At 47.6% G+C, this 11,264-nt stretch overlaps 1 protein-coding gene across 1 annotated transcript; it reads left to right on the forward strand.

Moving 5' to 3' along the window:
• Positions 1-4,104: 4,104 nt before the first annotated feature.
• On the forward strand, positions 4,105-4,857 carry LOC108800496 (olfactory receptor 11G2-like). Its single transcript, XM_018572481.1, has one exon. It carries the CDS (start codon positions 4,105-4,107, stop codon positions 4,855-4,857), a length of 753 nt encoding a protein of 250 aa, XP_018427983.1.
• The last annotated feature ends 6,407 nt before the right edge of the window (positions 4,858-11,264 follow it).

Below are 11,264 nucleotides of genomic sequence, written 5' to 3' on the forward strand. Positions count from 1 at the left end.
GGGGGGGGGCGGACGTTGAAAAGAGTAATAATGTGTTTTAGAGTATGTGTATATTAGGCCCCAATTGACACATATATTTCAGGTGTGAATAGGGATTCCTGAGTCAGGAACTTGCATTTTCCTGCAGCAGGAAATCCCTAATCTGCCATTTTTAAAAGCGGCAACTATCATAAGATAAGAATTGTCATAAGATTATTTAAGAGGGTGTGTTTAAGGGGCGGAGTTAAGGCTGGGGCAGGGTAAGGGCTAGGTGGAGCAACTAGTGGCGAGTAACTCTTAAGGCCTGGCTAGTAGCTCAAGACTTGAAATTTTGAGCCCTGCTCTAAGGGGATGATTTACTAAAGGCAAATAAGCCTGTTTACTTTTCAGGGAAATTCTCCCTTAACTTTGCAAAGAATACCCAATCACTTGTAAGGAAAAAAAAAAGTATTTTTGCTTGCACACTAGGGATGTTCAGATACCAAGTACCGTACTTGGTAGAAGTACAAGTACATGTGCAGATACTTTTCCAGCTCCAAGACTAGACTAGAGAAAAATTCAAAAGTCATGAGGCAGCTGTAATTTTTAAGGAGCATACAGAGCTCTTAGGTTTTGTGCATCCCTGTTTTAATGTATGATTTTTAAAAATAAATATTTATAAGGGATGCACCAATACCATTTTTTCAAGTACTGATACCTGCCCAAGTACTCACAGATACAAATACTGATAAAGTTTTGTTTATTGTCATGTGACAGTTTTTCTAACATGATACAGACTAATGATTTCAGCACAGTGGTGGAGCAACAGAGCTAGGTCCCAGCTGCAACCTCTGCAACCCTGGTAGTTCTCGTGAAAAGGCCAAGTATCAGCACTGGTATCTGAACACCCCTACTGCACACGATTGGATGATGGAAGTCAGCGGCACTTTAGCTCATTCACTAAGCTAAGGCAGAGGCGGCTCTTTAATTAGGCAAATTAGGCGGTCGCCTTAGGCCTCCCGAGGGCCTCACGGCCGCCTAGTTTGCCCTGTCAGAACGGCAGCCAGGTAGCGTTGTGAGCTCTCATCCCCGTAGCTGTCAAACTGAGACTCTCAGTTTGACAGTGACAGGGCTGAGAGCTCATACGTTACCTGATCGTTGGTGCGGACCATCGGCTCGGTCTTCTGCACGGAGCTCCGCCCACCAGCCAATGAGAAGAGACCTCACCCCTCCCATCCACCACACGAGGATCTCTGGCTGGGAGGGCGGAGTTTAACTACAGAAGTTGATGGAGACGCCCACAAGACACGGCCAGCACAGCACACACAGTACTGGAATGGTAGCCTGGAGAGCCTTGTGGAAATCAGGTGAGAGCACTGTGGAGAGCCCTGGTTTAACCAGGGCTCTTTGGGATCTCGCCCTGATGGGTTCTCGCCCACAGAACCCTGCTACCCTGGTAAGGCCCCCTCAGAGCCCGGTGAGTCCCCACAGATCCCTTCTAGCCTGGTGAGGCCCCCTCAGAGCTCTGGTGAGGCCCCACAGATCCCTGCTCCCCTGGTGAGGCCCCCTCAGAGCTCTGGTGAGGCCCCACAGATCCCTGCTCCCCTGGTGAGGCCCCCTCAGAGCTCTGGTGAGGCCCCACAGATCCCTGCTCCCCTGGTGAGGCCCCCTCAGAGCTCTGGTGAGGCCCCACAGATCCCTGCTCCCCTGGTGAGGCCCCCTCAGAGCTCTGGTGAGGCCCCACAGATCCCTGCTCCCCTGGTGAGGCCCCCTCAGAGCTCTGGTGAGGCCCCACAGATCCCTGCTCCCCTGGTGAGGCCCCCTCAGAGCTCTGGTGAGGCCCCACAGATCCCTGCTCCCCTGGTGAGGCCCCCTCAGAGCTCTGGTGAGGCCCCACAGATCCCTGCTCCCCTGGTGAGGCCCCCTCAGAGCTCTGGTGAGGCCCCACAGATCCCTGCTCCCCTGGTGAGGCCCCCTCAGAGCTCTGGTGAGGCCCCACAGATCCCTGCTCCCCTGGTGAGGCCCCCTCAGAGCTCTGGTGAGGCCCCACAGATCCCTGCTCCCCTGGTGAGGCCCCCTCAGAGCTCTGGTGAGGCCCCACAGATCCCTGCTCCCCTGGTGAGGCCCCCTCAGAGCTCTGGTGAGGCCCCACAGATCCCTGCTCCCCTGGTGAGGCCCCCTCAGAGCTCTGGTGAGGCCCCACAGATCCCTGCTCCCCTGGTGAGGCCCCCTCAGAGCTCTGGTGAGGCCCCACAGATCCCTGCTCCCCTGGTGAGGCCCCCTCAGAGCTCTGGTGAGGCCCCACAGATCCCTGCTCCCCTGGTGAGGCCCCCTCAGAGCTCTGGTGAGGCCCCACAGATCCCTGCTCCCCTGGTGAGGCCCCCTCAGAGCTCTGGTGAGGCCCCACAGATCCCTGCTCCCCTGGTGAGGCCCCCTCAGAGCTCTGGTGAGGCCCCACAGATCCCTGCTCCCCTGGTGAGGCCCCCTCAGAGCTCTGGTGAGGCCCCACAGATCCCTGCTCCCCTGGTGAGGCCCCCTCAGAGCCCTGGTGAGAGCCCACAGTGCCCTGGTTTAACCAGTAGGGACTCACCTGGGCTGTGTAGGGTCTCCCCAGGGCTATGTGAGGCCCCCTCAAAGCCCTGGTGAGACCCCACAGAACCCTACTACCCTGGTGAGGCCCCCTCAGAGCTCTGGTGAGACCCCACAGATCCCTGGTCTGTGGGGTCTCACCAGGGCCCTGAAGGGGTCTAACCAGGCTTGTGAGACCCCACATAGCACCGGTGAGACCCTATGGAGCCCTGGTGCTGTTGAGACCCTATCTCGCCCTGGTGAGACCCCACAGAGCCCTGGTTTAACCAGGGCTCTGTGGAGTCTCATCAGGGCACTAAGGGGGTCTCATCAGGGCACTAAAGGGGTCTCATCAGGGCACTAAAGGGGTCTCATCAGGGCACTAAAGGAGTCTCATCAGGGCACTAAAGGAGTCTCATCAGGGCACTAAAGGGGTCTCACAAGGGCTCTGTGGGACTAACAAGGCTGATTAGACCCCACAGAGCCCTGATGAGACCCCCTCAGAGCCCTGGTTTAACCAGGGCTTTGTGGGATCTCACCAGGGCCCTGAAGGGGTCTAACCAGGCTGTTGAGACCCCACAGAGCACTGGCGAGACCCTACGGAGCCCTGGTGCTGGTGAGACCCTATCTCGCCCTGGTGAGACCAGACAGAGCCTTGGTGAGAAAGTCTCACTGGGGCTCTTTGGGGTCTCACCACAGCTCTGAGGGGTCTAACCAGGCTGGTGATGAGACCCTACAGAGCCCTGGTGCTGGTGAGACCCTACAGAGCCCTGGTTTAACCGGGCCTGTGTGGGGTCTCACCAGGGCACTTTGGGGTCTCACCAGGGCTCTGTGGGGTTTCACCAGCCCTTTTTTAACCTCACAGAACCATGTTGGGACCCTACCCTGGTGGGCTCTTTGGGATTTTACCAGGGCTCTGTGGGGTCTAGACCCCACAGAGCCCTAGTGAGACCCCACAGAGCCCTGATTAAATCGGGCCTTTGTAGGGTCTCCCCGCAGCTCTGTGGGGTTTCACCAAGACTGGGGGTCCGCCCTGCTGAGACCCCCACAGAGCCCTAGTTTAACCAGGGCTCTTTGGGGTCTCACCAGGGCACTGAGGGGCCTAACCAGACTGGTGAAACCGCAGAGTACATTTTCAGCTTTGACCATTTGCAGAAGCTTTTAAGGAGGTTTTGCTTTTCCTGTTGGAATTTGCTTGAATTTTTACATTATGGAGAATATAGCCAAAGGACTGACTTTCCATGCCCAGGGCCAGAAAATCAAGTGGGTAGATGTGATCCAAAACAAAGAATATTAGGGGATAGACCCCAAATATGTAGTCCATGTCTAAAATACAATTGTGATGATATATGATGATATAAAATATAATGTTTTCCCTCCCTACAGGTATGAATTAAAATAAAAATGGAACACTTTAACACCACTTTAATAGCAGAATTTGTTCTGCTGTCTTTCTCTGACTTTCACCGATATCAGACTGTGATTTTTATTTTGGTACTGCTGACATACATTACAAGTGTCGCTGCAAACACTGCAATTATTGCACTTGTTCAAGCTGATCCTTCCCTTCATACTCCAATGTATTTGTACATCTGCACATTTTCAGCTTTGGAAATTGTGTTTGTTTCTTCCACTGTCCCAAAGCTCCTAGCCAGCCTTGTGTCAACAAATAAAAACATTTCTTTTATTAGTTGTTTTACACAGCTATATGTATTCAACTCCTTAGGTGTTACAGAATGTTATCTGCTATCAGTAATGGTCTTTGATCGACACCTGGCTATAAATAACCCTCTACGTTACCCAGCTATAATGAACACTCAGCTTTGTACCAAGTTGGCAGTTCTGCCTTGGATGGTTGGTTTTGGCATAGTCCTAGCACCAACAATCATCACAGCACAGCTGGAATTTTGTGGTTCAAAGATAAATCATTTCTTTTGTGACTTTGCCCCACTACAGAGTATGGCATGCTCTATTCCACTTGTTGTCATTGTGATAACTAGCTTTATTGCTTTCCTTGATGTTGTAGTTCCTTTCATTATCATTTTAGGGTTCTATGTACGGATCATCATTACTGTTTTAAAGATTAGCAGTGTTAAAGGGAAGCAGAAGGCCTTCTCCACATGTTCATCTCATCTAATCGTGGCCAGCCTCTTCTATGGTACAGCCACCATTGTGTACGTAAAACCCAAGGGCAGCCAGTATGACAAATTCCTTGCCCTTATGTATACAGCTGTTACTCCTTTCATTAACCCTTTCATTTACTCTTTTCGGAACAAAGATGTTAAAGAGGCACTCAAAAAACACATTGAACGATGTCTAAAAAAGCATTGATTTTAGTCCACTCTTATGATCTCAAATTGGACTTATATTACATTAAATTGGACCTAAATTTCAGTGAGAATTAAGATAATTTCAGCAAAATCTTGCCATTCAGCTAAATGCAATGAGGTCAATGGGGCAGGTAAAATTTAAGGAAGTGTATGTCCTAACAAAACTTATCTTATTTGGTTAGATGCAAATATGCAGTTGAAAGTGTTTTGTTATATCTGTTTGATAAGTACAAAAAATACCTGAAGACTCTGCCAGAAACGCTGTCAGTTGATAACTTCCTGTGCTCTCTGCCTGTCCTGTACACTTAATAGTCACACTCTTCTCAGCTATCACTGAGGACTAGAGAACCCTACCCCTTATGTTGCGGTGAAAATTATGCTTCTCCATAGCTCCGGTAGGGTGAGTGAGCAAATGCAGCCACCCCCTGTATTACTGGCTGGATAACAGGTGAAAAGAAAGCAAAACGTCTTAAAAAGGAAGGCTAATGCAGCCACCACATCTAAGGACTGATAATTTGCAATATATCACTTTTCTATAATTGTGTTAAGGCACACTTTTTGGTTCTCCTGATGAAGCCTATATGATATAATACATAGGGTGGAGTAGAGTGACGTAACTCCTAGGGTTCAGGAGCAAACCACTGTTAGTGGCATTGTTCCCCTGGGAAAACACAGGACCTCTGATGGTATATCTATCTCCAGTGACACGTTTAATCTGAACTTAGATATTCTGTGCATGATTTATTATGCACCAACAAATATGATTTTTTAGAGTTGTTTTAATAAATATTTTCATGTATTTTTCTTAACTGAAAGCACTATGAAGTTTTATTTATTTGCTTTGCCTAAGCCTTGCTGCTGCTTTAAATGAATACTTTCTTGATCCAGGCATATTATTCAGTTCATTGGAGTGGCTGAAAGACACACTTAAACCTTTTATAAGTTAAAGGTCCAGCAAAAAAGGTGAGATTCTGTCTATTGGTTGCAGCTGTGACAGGGCTCTGGCATGAAATCATTAGTCTGTATTGTTTTAGAAAAACTGTCACATGACAATAAACAAAACTGTATCAGTACTTGCATCTGTGAGTACTTTGACAAGTATCAGTACATGTACTTGAAAAAATGGTATCGGTGCATCTCTTATTTAAAAACATTTTTTTTTAAATCTTACATTATAACAGGGATGCACAATTCCCAAGAGCTCCGTATGCTCCTTAAAAATGACAGCTGCCTCCTAACTTTTTAATTTTTCTCTAGTCTAGTCTTGGAGCTGGAAAATTATCTGTACTTGTATCGGAACATCCCTATTTTTCAGCACTGATAATTTCACATATCGCATCTTTCACCAACATTTGCTCTGGAAATTAGAGATGCACTGATACCAATTTTTCCTGACCAAGTACAAGTACTCGCTGATACCAATTTCCAACACAATTTTTTTAGTGTCATGTGACAGTTTTTAAAAAAACAGACCAATATTTTTGGAACATGGTGGAGTGCCAGGACCAGGTCTCAGATGACACTGACTCCAAACTGTACAGAGACTACAAATCCGAGCAAAACAATATACAGCAATACAGCAAAAACACCACCAGCTAGAGAGGCCTAAAAATCCCAGCAATACATTGTACAGCAATGCAGAATAATATTAGTAGATACTCTGTGTTTTTCAGTAGGGCTGTGTGCAGTCTCAGGAGGCTGTGCGGGGTCTAACCAGGGCTGTGCGGTCTCACCAGGACTGTGTGCGGTTTCACCAAGGCTGTGTGCGGTCTCACCAGGGCTGTGCAGTCTCCACAGGGCTGTGTGCAGCATCTCATCAGGGTTTTGTGTGGTGTCTCACCAGGGCTGTGTGTGCTGTCTCAGGAGGCTTGCATTTGTATGTGTGGGTGGGGGGTAGGGTTGGCTTTTTTTTCCCATTTAACTTTATTGCTATCACAATGGGGCTAACAAGAGGAAGATGAAAGGTACTCTTTATGGAGATATCAGGGCTCAACACTTTTACCACATAGCTCGGGTGTAGTAAATTATGCCAAGCTCACAGCTGCTGCATCAGGAGCCATGAGCTTGTTTTAACCTTGTTGCTGCAAAGCCCTCCACTGGCCACACTTTTTTTGCAATTTTTCACATTGTTTTGATTTCCTACTGCTGCATTGCTTGCGCTTGTAAAAGACCCCCCAAACCATATATTTTCTGAACCTAATTCTTTAGGTTCTGCGATAATTGCACAAATGTTTGTCAAATCAATATTAAACCAATAAAAATACACAATCAAATTGATAAAAGGACACTAAAATCAGTATCAGTGCACAATAAAATACTTTTTTTGACTAAATCTAAAAGATAAAACTGTATTGAGTTAATAAATAACAAATATTTGTAAATTTTAAATTGCGCCTTTTTGCGAAACGGTAAAAAAATGAAGGAATGCAAAACTGTAAAAAAAAGTGACTTATGCTAAAAATGGTTAGTGCGCTATCCTGGTGTGTGTGCTGAAATTATATAGGCATATATTTAATTGCAACACAGCGTATCACAACGTGTGGCAATGCGTCACAATGCTTTGGCATGCGCTGCCACAGTTAAATTAATGTTAATTAGAAAAAATTAAGCACTGTGGTGCGTTCTAACAATTAATCAATTAACTCAGTACAGAGGCTTCCCATTCATTCAGAAACTGTTGATAGTAAAATATTCACTATCAACCAGTTTCTGACCGCGATGGGCAGCTCTGCTGCCCCATCATTTGCCAACCTGTTTATGGGTTTTTTGGAAGAGATCTTCATTTAACCCTCAGAGTTATTCATGACCCATGTGGTATTTTGGGTCTGCTACATCGATGACATTTTTGTCATCTGGCAGGGTGAGACAGCCACTTTCCATGTCTTCACCAAATTTCTGAACTCCATTTTTCCAGGGATTATTTTTAACACTGAATTCAGCAATTACCACATCACCTTTCTTGATGTGCTGATCAACATATCTGATGGTCAGCTGCACACGACCCTATTCAGCAAACCCACTGACCTCAACACGATCCTACATTACCGAAGCTCCCACCCCCGACACCTACTGGACAATCTACCCATATCCCAATTAATGTGGGTTCTGCGTATTTGTTCAGACAAGGACGCAAGCCATGTATAGTAAGTTCCGGCAACGGGGTTACCCAGTGACCATATTGGACCATGCCCTTGACCAAGCCATTACCAAGATGTCCTCCACAACGAAGAAGGACAAACCTTCAGTGGATAGGATTCCATTTATTCAGAAATTCAACGGTGCCTCACGCCTAATACATAGGTCCACCACCAAAAATCTGAACATTCTTCAAGCCGACAGAAGTTTAGCCACACAGCTTAAGACGGCACCACTGCAGGTATACCGCCGCAGTAGAAACCTGAGAGACCATTTGGTCCAGGCTGATCCCAGACACAAGTACTTGCGCACGCCCACTAGGATTTCACAACGCACAGGCTGCTACAAGTGTTACAACTGTAACATTTGCAGCGCGCTTATCGTTGGAGATACGTTCTCGCATCCACACAGTGGCAAACGATACCTCATCAGGGGCTATCTAAACTGCATCACAGAAGCATGTGTCTACCTACTTAAGTGTCCATGTGGCCTTGTCTACGGGCAAGACCATGGGACGCCGTTCAAGCGACGGTTTCAAAAACATTGCAGCGATATTAGAATTGCGATCACCAACACCACAACCAGTGAAACTCCAGATCTGAACAAACCGGTGGCTGTCCACTTTGCCAATCTTCGACACCAGACCCACGAGTTACGTGGGATGGTTATCGAACATGTGGAACCATGATAGGTATCTTCTCCAACGAGAAGCCTACTGGATCCACACACTGGATACCATCATACCCAGGGGCCTCAACACAAGCCTCACACTGACGTGCTTCCTACCAGATCGCTAACGCAAACTCACCAGGGCATGGCGTACCATAAGGTTGAATGTGTTTTTTCTTGTTTTTTCCCCCCTTGGGTGGCCCCACCGCCACAGCTGGGGCCGGATGACCTAGCACTCTTTTTTTGCCTTGATCCCATCTAATTTCCCGCCTATATGTCGCTCCACTCCCTATTATGTACCGCATACGTGTCTATGCGTGTCCATGCGTTCTGCCCTATTGAACCATGTATGTGTCTTATGATGCTCTGACCATTTATTACTTATGGTTTATCATGCATATGTCATGCGCTGTCCTGACTATGGAGATGCTTCACTCTCAATTGTTTCCTTCACTGTTACCATATACACGTTGCTCCAGCCAGGAGAAATGCTTATGTCTGACCATACATGTTAACATACTTCTTGCGACCACTTTTGTACCATGCATAAACTGTTTCTGTACCGTTTTTGCACCATGCATATAATGCTTAAGCACCTGTGACCCAGGCCCCTGCAGGGAGCTGTCCTGCCAGGTTACCTCCACACATGTACAGTGTGATGATTTGCATGTCTCCCATATGTGCCGGCCACTCCTTGCCTTACATATGTCTGCCTATCATCACCACCCCATGCCCTGCTTTTAATGCCACACACTCTCCTGGTGCCCTAGCCCTTATTGCGAGCGGAACCGTATTTAGAGTTGAGACTGCAGGGGCGTGACAGCGGCGTCCGACCGCTGCTATGGCTACCGATGACGCGGCCGGCACCACGCACCCCTAGACGCACTCGGCCTATCACCGCAAGATACGAGCCCGATGACAAACCATGGGTGCGGCCTGAATATGACGAGCTCCAGCTCTCTAGCGGCCGGCCACGCCCCCCGATTTACCGACCTGTGTCCCTGGAACAGCTGCTTTACAGCCGTTACACAGACACAGATCCCCAGCAGCAGCACGGCACATTATTTGATTTCCCAGACACTGCATCACTCCATCTCTGGCTGAATTCATATAATACACCTTATAACTATGTTTTGAGCGACCCTCACATGTATACAGTAACTACTGTAATTTGAATTCCGGCGGGAAATGATGTCATAGGATCACTTTTGGGCATTGGGATTGGTCTTTTCACATACAAGGATGTGTATAAATACTTGTCCATATCTGCTTGTAATTCTCACTTGTTCTGCTTGATGAAGGGGATCCTGTGTGACCCCGAAACGTTGCAATAAGTGTGTTATTGCATGTAACGTCAATAAAGGGACGTTATTCTACTTTTGGAGTGCCGGTGTCCATGATTTCTTATATTCTATTTTGACGGTGGCCATCCGTCGACTACTGATGCACCCAACCTATCATCACGGATTAGCGGTAAGGAGTGCAATGGGTACACGGATTGTTACAAAGTAATATGTGTCCCCAGTTATATGCAAACACTGGAGTGATCAGCTGATCACTCCAGTGTTTGTCCTTCACACAGAGGATCGGTAAATATCACAGATATTTACCAATCCTCCACTCAACCACGCACACAGCTGCTGTCATCCTGAAACTGACAGGATGACAGTGTCTCTCCTCTCTCCTCCCCACTCGGCTGTAGCTCCTCTCTGCACATCGCTGGATGACAGCGCTCCCCATCCCGCCAGCTTCAGGTGTCATTTTCTCTTTGGATGCCCGTTGCCTCAGCCCATACAGGCGGGGGAGAGCAGTGGCGATCCGAGGAGAATCATATCATGGAGAGGGCAGAAGAGGCTGCAGATGCCAGTGCCGGAGGGGGAAGGGCACCCAGATTTTTAGTTAATAGCTAAAGCGACCATGAGCTTATAGCACAAGGAAGAAAGCCACCAACGTAAGGCCTACTGGCGTGGTTAGTTAGAAACAGTTGTGTTCCGCCACACGTCTTACGTCGGTGGCAGGGAAAGGGTTAAAGAGCTCCAGGTAAAAGTGTTATTAACCCTTGCAGTGAGGCTACCCCCACACTGCAAGGGTTAAATACTAATTTCTGTCTAGGTGCTAAAAACAAAAGTTATGCTCACCTGAATCGGCTGTCTGCTTCTCCAGTCATGAAGCCTCTCTCCTCCTACACTGCAACACTGGAATGTTCCTCAGCGTCCTCATGTCTATACACTGTGTATAGAATGTGATGATTTATTCGACATTAGACCGTTGGAGTGGAAGCTCTAGGGACTGGTCTAAGAGCAAGCCAGCTCGGTGGATCAGGTGAGTACAACTTGTTGCCTACATATTCTTGCGTGTCCTTGCGTTTCACTAATCTACTAACTGACACATCAGTCTGTATGTCACAACACAAAGCTCAACCTTTAAAAAACTCAGCTCATGAGCCCGTGCACCTTCCCTCAACATTTCCCTTGAGATTGATAACACAACTATCCAACCCTTCCCCATGCCAAGGTGCTAGATGTCATCCTTGACTCGGACCTCACCTTTCTTCCCCACATGCAATCACTATCCAAATCCTGCCACCTTCACCTTCGTAACATC

The sequence above is a fragment of the Nanorana parkeri genome, unplaced genomic scaffold (assembly GCF_000935625.1).
Source record: "Nanorana parkeri isolate BGI_ZX_2015 unplaced genomic scaffold, ASM93562v1 scaffold2046, whole genome shotgun sequence".
In the NCBI taxonomy this organism is placed as follows: Eukaryota; Metazoa; Chordata; class Amphibia; order Anura; family Dicroglossidae; genus Nanorana; species Nanorana parkeri.

What these genes read in the sequence shown, in the direction of transcription:
- LOC108800496 (XM_018572481.1), top strand. Translation starts at nt 4,105, where the DNA reads ATGTATTTGTACATCTGCACATTTTCAGCTTTGGAAATTGTGTTTGTT.